At 44.6% G+C, this 15,308-nt stretch overlaps 1 protein-coding gene across 8 annotated transcripts in view; it reads left to right on the top strand.

The window, feature by feature from the left end:
• The window catches only part of Lrrc28 (leucine rich repeat containing 28), a 121,342-nt gene extending 106,329 nt beyond the window's left edge, over positions 1 to 15,013 (top strand). For all 8 annotated transcript variants that reach the window (XM_076935672.1, XM_076935664.1, XM_076935661.1 and 5 more), the window contains 2 exons: positions 831 to 990; positions 13,224 to 15,013. In XM_076935672.1, the coding sequence (XP_076791787.1) occupies positions 831 to 990; positions 13,224 to 13,296 (233 nt within the window). In that variant the 3' untranslated portion in view covers positions 13,297 to 15,013. The remainder of the gene's footprint in view (positions 1 to 830; positions 991 to 13,223) is intronic.
• Positions 15,014 to 15,308: the final 295 nt, after the last annotated feature.

Below are 15,308 nucleotides of genomic sequence, written 5' to 3'. Positions count from 1 at the left end.
TTTATCCTTTTTGTTTTTACAGAACAGAAATTCTATTAGTTATTTACTTATATAGAAATTATATTTTTCTAAGTGGATGTCAATCATCTGGAAAGTTCTAAAAGACAGTTTCTGTGTCCTTGCCAGGATTAGCTGGTAAACTTGAGATGTCACCTCAGTTTGAGCATTCAGTGCATGGCTAACTTAAGGGTAAAAACTAATCAAATCTGTGTCAAGATTGCCTGGGTGGCTTCGGTGGCTTGCTCTAGATGTGTCCTTTGCGTGGCTCACACTGGGCTAGGAAGACCATTCCCTCCCTGTGTTGACAAGAATGAGCAAGGCAAACCTTGGTTTCCTCATCTTCCTCTCATCCTCTCTGACTTCCCGTATCTGACACTTTTAGCAATCAGCCTTTTCATACTTAGGCTCTCGTAAGTGTTTAATTGGCAGAACGGCTGATGGCTTTGGAGAGAACTTGAGGGCAGCTGCTGTGGGTCTTCAGACCTCACTGTCCTTTAATTCTCTGACTTAGGAAAGCCTGCTCTGCGTTTTGATCCTTGTTCCTAAAGACTATTTGATCTAATTCTTTCCTTGCCTCTGCCTCTGGACAGCTTCTAGCTGCTCATAAAAGAATGGATTTTCATTTTCCTTTACTATCAAAAATATAAAAAACATCTTTCATTTCCTAATAATGTTAGATTTTTATTGAATGTCTATCAGATAACAGAATTTTCAACATGATGTTCTTTTAACTATTTGAACTTATTTGGTAACAAAGAGAAACTTCAAATGTCTAGTTTAAGGAAATAGGATTTTTCACTCATATGCCTGATTTTTCTCTTCTGTTTTAGATCTGAACTTTTTGTCTCCAATCTCATTACCCAGAAGTCTCCTGGAGCTGCTGCACTGCCCCCTGGGGCACTGTCACCGGTGTAGTGAGCCCATGTTTACCTTCGTCTATCCTAAGCTCTTCCCCTTGAGAGAGACACCTATGGCAGGCCTGCACCAGAGGTAATGAGGCCTAAGTGGGCTTCACTGGGGCTTCACCTGGGCCAGTGGTGCAGCATGGGAATGAGGGGATCATACACGGAGGGGATGCTGAGTCTGCAGCTTAAGGCAGCTAAATCAGTGGCTCTCGACCTGTGAGTTGAGACCCCGTGGGGTTTCAAAGCACTGTCTTTCACATGGATCATCTAAGACCATCCATCGGAAAACACAGTTTATATCCGATTCATAACATTAGCCCAATTACAGTTATGAAGTAGTAATGACATTATTTTTATGGTGGTAGGGGTGTCACCACAATAGGAGGAATTGTGTTAAAGGGCTGCAGCATTAGAAAGGCTGAGATCCACGGGGCTAAAAGAAACCTGCTCATTTTCACTACTGCAACAAAGCCTCGGTTCGCCTTGGGGGCATACACAGGAGCATGCACAGAACACGTGCACAGCTGCGTGTTGTGTGGAGCAGCTCATTCTTTCTAGTCCCACCCCACATGCAAGGGGAGGGAGCTTTGTATAAAGAGAACCCGTCCCTTGAGTTCACCTGGCACAACCTACAGTGTGAGCCACACTCTGCACATGAGCGATTGGTTCTGTTCTGAATCTAACTCTTCCAACGGCATTCCCATACCACTCTGTATTTCTTGGCAGAGTGCTTTGAATTCATGGCGAATGTTCACTAAGTAAAAATCCAGAGCCAGCACTGTTACTGAAAGCAAGAACGCCAGATGGGAAAGAGTGGAGCACTGGAAAAGCCCCCATGTGCCTGGCCTTGGCTTATAGGTTTTCATGTTTGGTTTTTTCCCTCCTCCTCCCTTTGAGATGGAGCCTAAAACCAGCTGTGAGCAGAGGATGGCCTCATCCTCCTACCTCTGCTCCCAAAATGCTGGGACCGCAGATATATACCCCCACATCCAGCTTACGTTTGAGCACCTTAAAGCTAAGAGAAACAAAAAGGATGCTTTCACTTGTCTGGGGAACTTTCCGAATGTGGGAGCTTCTCACTCCTTGTCAGTGTCAGCACGAGTTCCACGGTGATCATTTTTGTGTGAGATAGAATCCTGTTATATAACAGCCGGGGTTGGCCTCCTGAGGGATGGGGGTAACAGGTGTGCCCACAGCCTTGGATCATTTCATGGAACCTGTCCCCTGCCCTTCTACTGCTCTTTCCTCTCCCTTCTCCTGTCTTTTTGTTTCCCCTCTTTTTTTTCTCCCAGGGCTGGGAACAGAGCCCATGGCCTTGTGGGCAAGGCATATACCCCCAGCCCTGTTTCTGTTCCTTAATCTAAGTGGGATAAGAGACAGAAAGCATAGACTTTGCACTGAGAACCTGGGCAGCCTGCCAAGCTTCCCTGAGCCTCAGAATGGGGACAGAACAGTCTGCGTTGTTGGCCATAGCTGTGAGTAACAGATGAGGAAGGCAAACACCTGGCACCCGATCACCATTCAGCAAGTGGAGCCGAGTTTCCATGTCTCTGCCTGCTCCTCTCCCAGACTGTGCTCGTTCCTCCCTTGCCCTGAGTAATCCTGTTTGATACACTATGGGTTCTGATGTCAGCAGTTTTGTATTTTTTAATGTCTTTTGTGTACAGAAGCTTTACTCTAAACCTTTTTAATTTAATGCTTATTCTTGGGGAAAAAAACAAGCCCCCAATTATAACTTGTGTTGTTTGTTTTACTGTATACACAATATAGCGTTCAAGGGTTTTCTACACTCATGACACTGGTTGTATGACACTGTCTATCTGGACATGGTAGCAGATCCCACAGCCTGAGGCTCAGACCCCAAGGTTGTCCTTCCCATCTGGAAAACACTCAGAAGGCCCCAGCTAACTTGACCAGTACCTCTAACTACAGGGTACAGTCAGGGCTCCCAGAGTCCATTCTTTGGGTTCAGTTCATTTATTTGAGCAGCTCACAGAACCCAGGGAAATATTTAAGCCACCTTATTGTAAAAAAAAAAAAAAAAAAAAAAAAAAAAAAAAAAAAAAAAATCACAAGAGTACATAGCAGAGACTCTCAGAAGCGGCCTGGGGAAGAGGTGTGACATACCTTCCCTTGGTATGTCAGCCTCCCAGACTTCCCATGCATTCATCTAAGAGCTCCTAAACCTTGTCATTGGGTTTTCATGGACACTTCACTGTGTGACATGATTGCTATAGACCTGGTTGGGGATCCCACAGGGTGTGTCTATCTCAGCATTCTTCTTGGCCTCTATGTACACAAGTTATTCCCTTCGGGATATGTGCTGGACCCCGACACAATGAGGATAGTCTTAAAACACATTCTGAAATACTAAGGGCTGGGACCATATAAGGAATTTTATATGGGACCATATAAAACTCTACCCATAATGATCTCTCATACATTTGAGATAGGAAAACAAGCAAAAAAAAAAAAAAAAAAAAAAAAAAAAAACTGTGGAAACTTTACTTTTTTAAATATTTCTATCTTATTCCTCTACAATTGCATGTGTGTGGTGTGTGTGTGTGTGTGTATTGTGCTTTGATAATATTGCACTTCCTTTGTCCTCTTAACCCCTTCCCTCTACTTCTAACCCCTTTATCTCCCCAAATCTTCCTGTGTTAATGTCCTTGTGTGTGTGTGTGTGTGTGTGTGTGTGTGAGAGAGAGAGAGAGAGAGAGAGAGAGAGAGAGAGAGAGAGACAGAGACAGAGACAGAGACAGAGACAGAGACAGAGACAGACAGCTCTCACTGCATTTAATTAGGATTCCTTGTACAGACATGGGTGGGAGATTATTTCCTTGAGGAAGGGCAACTTAACCTGTGGTGCCTCCATCACCTTGAACTATGACACTCCTTCTCTCCTGGTAAGTGGCATCACTCCTCAGGGAGGTGAGAGGTTCCATGAGGCCCTTCCTCTTCGTGATGGAATGTTGATGGGCTCAGTCCTGTGCAGGTTTAACCTCCACTGCTGTGAGTTCATGGGTGTAACCACTTAGTGTTTCACAGCAGTCTTATCTGTTCTCTGACCCTTACAGTCTTTCCACAAAGTCCCATACTCCATTTAGGGCTTGACACTCCAGAGTCTTACTCTCAATGCCTTGACCAATTATAAGGCTCTGCTAACCACATCACTGGAAACAGGAGCTTCTCTGACCAAGGCTAAAAGCAACAGTGATCTATGGATATAAACCTATTTAGAGACAGTTTGACAGCATGTCACTTCCTCCATGGGTTCAGTTAATCTTCTAGACTGGCTCATGGCTCTGAGAAGCACTTCACCTATGTTTACCTGTGATTACAGAGACTCCTGATGAGCAGCCAGGGGAAGATTGCAGAGGGCAGGCGTGTGGGAAGTGCACTGAACCACCATGCCCTCTGAGGTCCACTACCCTCTAGTACCACATCATCCACTCCCTGGAAGCTCTCCAAACCCAGCTCTTTCAGTGTTTAATGTACTTCATAGACGTAAGTGATGAAGTCATTGGCCGCTGGGAACCAGCTCAGCTCAGCTCAGCACTTAGGCTCTCCCAGATGACGGAAGATGGGGTGGGGCTGAAAGTGGGAACTGGGTAATTGTGCACTGAGGGGCCAGTCAGGTTATCAGCATGCAGACAATTCTAAAAGATTTAGGATCATTGTCAGGAAAGGAACTTGAAGACTACTTGTGGTTCCAGAGTGTTACCCCCAAACACACAGTTCATGCCTTTCTCACAAAATAACTCACTTTGTTCCAATGTGTGTAAAAGTTTTTGTTTTCTGTAAACCAGGCTGGTCTCCATAGTCCTAGGATCACAAACATGAGCCAACATGTCCACCCAGACATAGCCCACACACCTAACACACATGATTTTTGAAAGAGAAGTAAAAAATAGACACTAGGGAAAAGACAGCATCTTCAACAAATGGTCCTGGTCAAACTGTGTGGCTACGGGCAGTAGACTATAAGCATCCATATTTATCACCCTGCACAAAACTCAACTCTAATGGATCAAGGACCTTCACATAGGGCTGCACATCCTGTATCTGTCAGAAGACAAAGTAAGAAATAGTTTTGAACTCATTGGCACAGAAGACTTGGTGAGCAGGCACTGAGAACATTAATAGAGATTTCATGTCTGTATAACAAAGGACACCATCATTTGGGCAGAGTGGCAGGCTACAGAATGGGAAAGGAGCTTTACCAAGTATGTATCCAATAGAAGGTTAGTTTCTAAGATACACACACACACACACACACACACACACACACACAAAACCCTTTAAAAATCTGAATGTCAACAAAAACAATCCAGTTTATAAAAGGGAGTGCAACTTAACAGTTCTCAAGATGAGAAACAAATGTCTGAGAAACATTTAAACATTAAGCTCCTTTGGCATCAACTCTTAAATGTACAGATTCTTGTCTTAAATATTGTGTAAATTAGGTATGAGCAAAACTTAGTATATTACTCTTTCTAGGCAGAACTCCATCTGCAAACATGAAAGCAAATAGTGTCTCCGTTCCTACTGTGTGATGTGGGGCAGGTAGAGGCTGCCCAGCATCATCTGAGATGAGAGAACTTTTGAAGGAAAGAAGGATCCCAGGTTCTAACAGGCTGAAGCCCCAAAGGCCTCCATGGTCTGTCTTCTTGGCCCCCTCACAGGACAGCTCCACCCCTCAGGCTTGGTAAGCCAAAGAATTGAGATGGCCCCACATCTAGCTGATTTTTTTTCCTTCAGGCATAACATGCTTGTAGCCAGAAAGCCAATGAGCCCATTTTGGCCCATGAGACCCAAGTGTCTTACAGCCCTCCTCCTCCTTCTTCTTTCTTTAACCTGTCCAAATCAAGACAGCAGCATTTCTGCACGTAGCCACACAGTTTGACCAGGACAGTTTGTTGAAGATGCTGTCTTTTCTCCAGTGTCTATTTTTGACTTTTCTTTCACCCTGATCGTCCCAACATTTGGTTCAAGAAAGGTTGAATTTTCCCAATCTTCAAGGTCTGCTTCATTTTTGGTTAATAATAAAATTGCCCTATTTTCTTTCTCTCCCTTGCATCTTACTGTAAGTGACAAGTCAAGTGGTGCACTGGGCACCTGGCTTAGAAACTGTAGAGAAGTCACTTCATTATCACCTCTAAGTTCTGCTTTCCACCTCAGAGAATGTGACTCGGTCAAGGCAGAGAGCAGTTCGTGGTTTCCCGGGGCGTGTTCTGTTATGTCATGGGGAGCACACTCAGCACTCATGTCATGCATTGTGTTCAAGGCAGCTCTGTGTCCCTAAGACAGTCACAATGCCCTACGTGTTCCGTCTTTCCTCACCACATTCTCCTTTGTTTCTGGCAGTAGCAGTTGTGAGCAGCATAGGCTTTTTCTATCATGGACTTCAAAGCCTTCCAGCCTCTGTTAGTCAGTGTGGGCACCGTTTCCACCTTTCTAGACGTGTTTATTACAGCAAGCTATCACTTCGCTGTAACAGGCTCTAAGGAATTTCATTTTCCTCCCAGACTGAGAGAGAAAGGTTGACTGATTTCAAGGACAGTTGTGAGGGCTGCTACTCACAACTGCACGGTGGGACTTGGTGCTTCAGGAGATCAGACATGGTTTCTGTCTTGGGGAGAATGTCTTCTACAGCTTTGCTCTTAAGATTAGTTGAAAGAGGCTCACCTATTGTATGAGAGGGAGTGATCTACTTAACTCAAGTCTATTAACTTAAGTATTAATTTTAAAACATGACCACAGCAACATTGTGACTGATTTGCCTGAACAATGGGGGCCAATAGCCTAAGCAATTTGCCATAAAAGCAGCTGTTACCATCTCTAAAAGATCTCACTTAACTCACCAAGGTATTTAGAAACAACCACCTGTATGGTTCTTCCATAAATGCTGGGTTAAGCTTTGCATAGCAGACAGTACAAAGTACATTTCGGTTTGGATGGTTAACAGTTCTGCTTCTGTGCATTTGGGCCCTGAGGGTGCGGTGAAAAGACCTAGCACCAGGAGCTCCAGCTTGGCAGCTGAGTGGTAGCCTACAATACATTTCTTTACACTGTGTGCCAGTCTCAGGTGCCTCCTTGTTCAGCTATGGCTAAGCTGAGTCATATGCCCCAGCACTTCATGTGGTCCAGCATAAATGTAACTCTGATTTTACTAGAGCAGAGTTTCATGGTGGAGCTGGGATTCGAACCCTAACAGTCAGGTTCCAGCCCTGCATTTCAGTCACTGTATTGTTCAGTGAGAGAGAATACTGTTGAAGTAGCATTCAAAAATACAAAACTGATAACCTAATAGCCTGAGCAAGATATTTTTGAAATATATATCTCCAGAGCCAGGTATGATGGCACATGCCTTTAGTCCCAACACTTGGGAGACAGAGGCAAATCTCTGAGTTCAGGGCCAGCCTGATCTACAGAGTGAGTTCCAGAACAACCAAGGCTGTAGCACAGAGAAGCACTATCTTGGAAAAAAAAAGAAATATACATGTGTGTATCTGTATGCATTTACATGCATATATGATTTCAGCACACACTAAAAAGCTTGGACAGATGTCGTCAGTTTGACTATTTTTGGGAATTATGAAGTCTGAGGTGCCTAACACTGTTTTGTGTTCCTTCAAAAATACCACAGGCAGAGTGTTCTACAAAGAAAGAAGATTTATTCTGCTCATAGTTACAGAGACTCAAGAGCATGGAGCTTGCATCTGGTCAGCTGTGGTGGCACCTCAGTGACACAGGGACATGTGATGAGCAAGAGAAAGACGAAAGTGAAAGGCGTGGCAGAAGGCGGTTTGCCCCTTCATATTCCAGAGCCACCAGATCAGGCTCCTTCTCATGCAATAGGTGTTGCCTTACTCAGTGTTCTATTGCTTTGAAGAGACTGTAACTATAGCAGTTTCCTGTAAGGGAAAGCATTTAATTTGGGCACAAGTACATTTAGCGCTCTAGTCCTTCATTGTCATAGCAGGAACTGTGTAAGCACATAGGCAGACACAGTACTGGAGAGGTAGCTGAAAGTTGTGTATCAGGATCTATAGGCAGTAGGAAGAGATTATGGGCCTGGCTTGAGCATTTGAAACCCCAAGACCCATCTCCATAACATACTTACTCCAACAAGGCCACACCTCCTAATCCCTATCAGACGGTGCCACTCCCTAAGACCAGGAGTTCAAGTATATGAGCCAATGGGGGCCATATAGCAGGAGGTATTAGAAATGAGGCTGGCTCCTGGCTCAGCCGCCATGTTCCTGCACTAAGCCCATTTGTCTCACAAGTTCTCCAGTGGGCCGGAGCTCCTGAGCTCGTTCCACCAGGCTACTCACTCTAGCTTGCCCCCATAGCGACCAGTCCGACAAGTCCCTGTGCATCCAGCTGTGGTTTGCTCATCCCTGGAGCCGCTAGTTCCTTCACAGCCATAACCACTCTGTTGTTGGCAGACCCACTTGCAGTAACCCAGTAAATCAAAACTCTTGATACTTAAAGTTAACCAATGGATTTATATATTAGCAAATATTCAAATCACAAGATGCTCACACAGATTAGACAAGTTATCCCATCTATCCTAACCTTTTCATATCATCTCTGCCAAAGGCTGGTAGCCAAGCTCATTAGTGTCAGCTTCCATCCCCGCCGCATTTCTCTCTCTCTTCTTCCTGCACATGTACAGTATTACATGTAAACAACTATATATTTATAGAAAAGCCTTGTCATAAAAAAGAAGATAGAATTGTATTTAAAAATGATAATCAATTTGGAAGTTGAACCTCAATTGGTAAAACATTAGTAGGCCACTAATTCCTTATAAGAAATTCTTTGGTGCTCTGTGCATCTCAGAAGGCACTGCGATGCCTCCTCCCACAGGCCTTGCATGTATTGACTTACGCACATTGGGGGGCCTTGGGAGGAGGCAGCGCAGTGGCTTCATTCAGGCTGCTGTCAATCTTGGAGTGGCCTCTGGTTCTTGGGAGTCTTAGTGTGCTGCAGAGTGACTGCGTGAGTGCTGTGGGTATGAAGTCATTGCACCTTGGGACCGGGACCGTTGGTTAGAAGGTGCGTGGAGCACTGCTACACTCCCTCCTCCCTCTTGACAGCAGTCTGCTTTTTAATGGTCTCTTCCAGATAGTTCTTTCCTGGTGTGGTCTCCTGTGAGATGTTGCACACTTCCTTGCCCTTTCTTTCATTCATATCACTTCCTTCTAGAAAACCAAGTCATATCAGAAATACATTATTTGCATGGATGTTTGGGATTTTTTTTTCTCTAAGAGAAGCCTATTTATTGACACCCTCAAAGTAACTGACGCTATGTCCCATAAGAAAAATACTCTCCAAAGGTAACATTTGTTTGGTTTTTATTTTCCCCTAGTATCAGGATAGAACCTACAACCTCCCTGTGCAAGGCAGGTATTGGACCACTGAGCTACACCGCTGCCCTACTTTCATTTCATCTTTTGAGGCCAGGTCTCATAAGTTGCCCTAGCTGGCCTTGAACTTGCTGTTCTCCTGCCTCAGCCTCCCAGGTAGCTAGGAACACAGGCCTGTGTAACTAACTGCCTGGCAGGTGTTCTTTTTGTTTCTTTCTCATTGCCTTCTCAAAAATTACTGATGGACCACCTACTATGTGCTGTGCGCTATACTGGGAATTTACCATAACTGCATCATCTAACTCATCCTGTTCCCAGAGTCTGGGACAGCCTCTGGTTCTACACAGGGATGTTCTCTGAGGAAGTTGCTGTGGCATAAATGTAACAGTATGCGACGCAGTTAGGTGATTCTTCCACAAGTTATGTGCGTGGGACTTCATTCTATCAGCTCATATAAATATTATTCTTCTTTTGGCTTGAATTTCTGTAATGAGTCAAAGATATGCTTTTTATTTTTAATCAGCAAACACGTTAAAAGAGAAAATCCCACATTTCTCACGATGTTTGTGGGCTCTAGTCTGTGCCAGCAGCATTGTGATTCGTCTCGTAAGGAATCGTTGTAGTTCTGTATTTTAAAACTAGCTCAGATGCTCTTTCTTCTGCCTCAGCTGTAAACACACAGATTCTAAGCATGCGTCATGCCTCGTGGTCTTTGTAGAACTTGTCGGCAGCCTTTCCTAACTGGAGCTATTGCGTCGTTTACTTTGTCCCCTAAAACCGACAAGCCTCTGAGACCACAGTGAGTACACACACACAGACTTGTGACAACTGGACCATCTATACAATACACAGACACCTCCAGTTGCTACAGGAGCCTCTCAGAAATAGAAAAGTGTGCAGCTTTGCCGTGTCCTTGTAACACGGATAGAACACCTCCAGGCCACTCCTCCTGCGAGCAGGCCTTCACAGACTTCCCTTCTTTTACTTAGAAACAACTGTTAGATGCTCATTGGTTCCAGCATTAAGGATAGTCGCCTTGCTGTGAAGGGGTTGGCTTCCCGTAATTATTGTTAAAACCAAGACCAAGGGCTCGGGCAGTGCCCCAGCAGTTGTGTGTGCTCCAGAGGCATCCAGAGCCTTGGCTTCTGAGGGCGCTTACACTCACATGTATGCACCCACACACAGACAAGTAAAGGTAAAATCGATCATAAAAGCGAGAGTCCACTTTTATCAGCTAATCTCCAAAATGCATTAGAAACAGATCTTTTGTCTAAAGCCATTTTACTTGTGACTTATACAAATGTATAGATCCCAATGTCAAATAAAAATAACTACGGCTAGATTTCTGACTTTACTAATTGAGAAGGGTAGAAGCATAGCTCATCATTAGAGCGGTTGCCTAGTATGTGAGCCCCTTGGTACCACCCCACACTATCAACACAACAAAGATATGGGCAATGAAAACTACCTAACAGAAAGCTTCTATCATTTCTTGCAGTAAGAAAACCAATTCCAGCCAGGCTTGGAGGTTCAGGACCAGGGAGTAGCTGAGACAGGGGATTGCAACTGTAGCACCTTCCTGGGCTGTTAAGTGAGTTCAAGACCAGCCTGGAAAACATAGTAAGAAAAAAGACCATGTCTCAAAGTGAAAAGTAAAAGCTGGAAACACACACAGATCAGTGGCAGAACACACACTTGCCTAACATGTGCCATGCTCTAAATTTAGCTCCTGACACCATGGAAGCGGAGCTCAGCGGAGCTGTTTCCTTACTGCCCTCGTCTTTTTAAGATTTAGTTATTTCTGAGACAAAGTCAGTCTCTCTCTCTCTCTCTCTCTCTCTCTCTCTCTCTCTCTCTCTCTCTCTCTCTGTGTATGTGTGTGTTTTTCAAGACAAGGTTTCTGTGTGTAGCCTTGGCTGTCCTGGAACTCACTTCACAGACCAGGCTGGCCTTGAACTCAGAGATATGCCTTCCTGTGCCTCTTGAGTACTGATAATAAAGGTGGCGGCATCACACCTGGCTTACTCTAGCCCATGCTAGCCTGAAATTTACTCTGTAGTCCAGGCTAGCACTGAAGTAATGGTGCCACCCACCCTTTAAGGTGGGTCTTCTACCTCAATTAATCTAGAAAATCTCTGACATGCCCAGGGCTTTGTTCCATGATGATTCTAAATCCTGCTGATCAGCCGTGGAGATCAGCCATCTCTGTTAGCAGTACACTCATGACGCTTTTCTAGGATTCTGGATCATTTCATTCTGGATCTGCCTCTCAACCAGGACCAAACTGCAGCTGTAATAGGCTTAACACAAGTAGAGTTGAAGCTTATTTCATTCTTCTCTTAGAAGTTGTCTTGGGTCATTCTTGGGTCTAAGTTTTTTGTTGTAGTTTTTTATTTTTAGCTTACTCTTGGGTCTGCTTGGTTGCTTGCTTGCTTGCTTGCTTGCTTGCTTGCTTGCTTGCTTGCTTGCTTGTTTTTTGTCTCCAAAACCCCTTTTTAGATTTTCTATGAGAATTACATTCAGCCCGCAGATGAGTTTGCTCAGAGCTGCTGTCTGCAGTGCTGGATCTACTGATGAGTGCAGTGTGTCTCCACTGACTAAGGCTCTCCTTTATTTCTTTCATCAGCAACTGATGATTGTTAGCGTACAGATGCTGAAATGCTTTGTTTATGCCCAGAGATTTGGCTTTCTTTTTGTAGTTTTAAATGGTATTTTTACTTCAATTTCTATGTGTACATTGTTAGTACAAAGAAATACAATTTGTGTCTGCAACTGTCTTATTGCTGTTGCTTACTAGGTTTTTGGAGTACTTTTTGTAGAGTACATGGGATTTTTTGCATAGGCAATTATGTCTTGCCATTTGCCAATAAATACTATCTCCCCTTGTGTTTGCCCTTTTCTCGATCTATTGCAGAGGTCAGAATTTCCAGCATTCTGATGCGGTTCTGAGAGTGACTCCTTGCTTCTCTCCTCTGTCATCTTAAGGGAGCACATTTGAGTTTTGGTTAGTTTATTTGATTGGTTAGCTTATAGTTCTGTTCAGTCAGAATTGGCCATCTCACTCCACACCATGATGCTGTAGCTTTTGAGCATTGGAATCGCTTGCTCTCCCGGAACCTCACCATCCACTGTCATTCCATCTGACGTTTTGAGCGCACGTGATCGGCAGTGCAGCTTCAAAGGAGCAAGGCAGAGTTAGGATTAAGTGCTGAGCAGTCAGCACAGGCAGTCCTGTGAAAAGTAAGCCACTCTCCCCACACCAGAGCATGGCTCTTGGGGGGGGGGGGAGATGCCTCTAAGAGCCTGTGCTGTCCAGAGGAGCTCCAGGGAACTCGTGACTCACCATGCAAAGGTGCCCAAGCAGGAGAAGAGCTTCTCCATTATGTAAGGCCTTTGAGTCATGTAAGCATTCTGAAATGATTCCGTGAGCACTCTGTGTGAATGTCTTAGGAGGATGAATTCCTTCAAGTGGTAGGAAGCTCTGCAGTGTGTTTTATAGCTAAATCGATGGTGCTTTTTATGTTCTTGTTGTTGTTGTTGTTCTGAGACAAGGTCTGACTCTGGAACTCATAGCAATCCTCCTGCCTCAGCCTCCAGGTACTAGAAATATAGACATGAAAAAAATATGCTTATCTGTGACTTTTATAATGTACTTCATATTCTTTGATTGCCCTTTAGAAGATAAAAAAGCTTAGCTGTTAACAGGGATGGTTGTCATCCAAACCCCACTAATGGAGGGAGCACACATGCGCGCACACGCCTTACCTGCAGCCTGGGCTTGGATTGAAAGTGGCATCTTACGTTTCTACAATGCAATCTGCTATTCATGCCTAGTCAGTTGTTCTAACAAAGAAAGAAGTGTCTCCAGTGGGGAAGGACCAGCTGCTGCACTCCTGAGCTAACAGTGCTCCTCTCTCCCTCCGTCTCCCCCCACCCCCAGGAGGACAAGTATTGGCTTCGTGGCTTACTGCTGTTCCACCCAGTGTCTGCGGACTTTTAACCTGCTGTGTTGATAAACACTCGAGCCTTAGGAGCACTGCCAGCTCAGCCACTGCAACTGCCTGCCATCGCCCAGGATGTGCGGCCGGGCCAGGAGAGGCCAGCCAGGCAGGACAGACCCTTCCATCCTGCCCTGTCCTGTCCAGAGAAGGGGCATCTGAACTCTCTGGAAATGTCCTGATTGGGCTTCACAACTAAAAGGCCTTCACCTTTCCCTCAAGTCGGAATATATCCTCCCCCAAATTAAGGACATTTTGTCTTCTGTGTTTTTCTTTGTGAGTGTGTTTCATACATAAGCTTAGTCAGATGAGCTTCCCCACATCTAATTTAAAGCGAGCTACAGTTCCCTGAAGAACTCTTAATTTGGTAATAGGACCAAATTAACTGTTGGATGGCACACCTTTGGTGATGATCCTCTGTCTTTCCCCAGAGGATCATTTCCCCTTGAGACTATTCTCATGAGCTTCTCCATTAGAAACTTGTCAGTTTCTGGAGTCTCTGCGACCCCTATGGCCTCGGCAGCCAGCACAGCAGGGCAGGGCACCTGGGCTGGAGCAGTTAGACTCCTGCAGAGCCACAGCGGGCTCCAGAGCACACGCTCTCTGGAAAGTTCCTGTCTTATATTTCTAAGTTTTGCAACCTATGAAGACATTTTTTGAGAGGGATTTAAAAACAAAAATGTAGACACTAATTGAATATACTTTTGTTCTAAACTATTACAGAAAAAGACACTTTGAAATATTGGGGATTTTTTTATGCTAAAATTTTTCTTATAATTGGTAAGCTTGACATCTCTGATCTCCTGCTGTTAATGGGGCTTAGTGTATTTACCTAGTATGTGAAATTGCCTTCATTTTCCTCTGATTTCTCCCTAGGGAAACAGAAGGAATGAATGGGTCCACACTCCACCTTTGCAAAAAGCCCATGAGCTTTCCTTTGCCAGAGAGATGAGCTCTCTGGGAGGGTGTGGGGTGGGGGGCGGACTGATTTGCTCTTCCTTTAAAAGGATGCCACTGTAATCTGCTTTACTTTCAGGTGTTCATTTCGTTGCTGTGGAGTACTGCTTTTGGGGGTAAAAGTTCTCTATTTACTGGTATGATTTATGTAAAATGAGTAAAAGGAGAATCAAGAAGGGTTGCTTGGTGGAAAAACTATTTCCCAAAACTTTGGTTGGCAACATTTTGTTAGCCAGCCTAACTGTAATTCTAGGCTCTAACAGTGCCAAAAGTCCTACATAGTTACTGACAAGTGTGTGATCTCTTTGCAGTCACACCACCTGCTGCCCAAAAAACTGACTCTCCAAGTAATGGCAGAGGCAGAAAGCGGCCATGCATACCATGTGTCGCCACTGTCCCTACTTCCTCCTGTCCCTTTCGCAACTTGCTCTGTTCAGCCTTAATATTTCAAAGGCCTACAGTATAATAGGAACTGAGCGTCTGGATCAAATGTACCTCTTCTTTCATCCTTCGGAATAATGGAAGTTTCAGCACAAGCCCTACATGTATATAAGCTGGAGGCAGGAAAATGTGATCTGACACTTCACATATGTGCTTGGCTTAAATGAACAGCAGCGAAATACAGGGCTGCACCTTTGTTTCGCCCTCAACCATCTTATGTCTTAAGTGGAGCTATGACATGTCACCCTGATACTCAGGAATTCTCATTGAGAGACGGTGTAGGATACTTTTGTTCTAACTTGTTTAAATTCTTAATAAAGGTGTTTACCCTCCAGGTGTCGTCTTCTCCTGTTTCTGCAGTGTATTGAACACCAGCAGGCCTGGCCACACAACCTCCAGGCTGTCACTCTCACCCTTAGGTGCAGCAGCTGCGCTTAACTGATGAGTAGAACTTACAACGTGCTTTTTCTGGTGCTGTTCCTCATGGAGACGTCGTGCTGGACTCCCAGACATCGTTGTTAATCGTTGGCTATTACAAAAAGCTGCCCATCAAGTGGGGGGGGATCCCTGCCTGTGTGCTGGGTACTCCAGTTGTGGCCAAAGCTTTAGGAAAAAAGCAAGACTTGTTT

The sequence above is a fragment of the Arvicanthis niloticus genome, chromosome 1 (genome assembly GCF_011762505.2).
Source record: "Arvicanthis niloticus isolate mArvNil1 chromosome 1, mArvNil1.pat.X, whole genome shotgun sequence".
Taxonomy (NCBI): Eukaryota; Metazoa; Chordata; class Mammalia; order Rodentia; family Muridae; genus Arvicanthis; species Arvicanthis niloticus.
The sequence above is the reverse complement of the archived record's forward strand: the minus strand, read 5'-3'. Positions and strand labels throughout refer to the sequence as shown.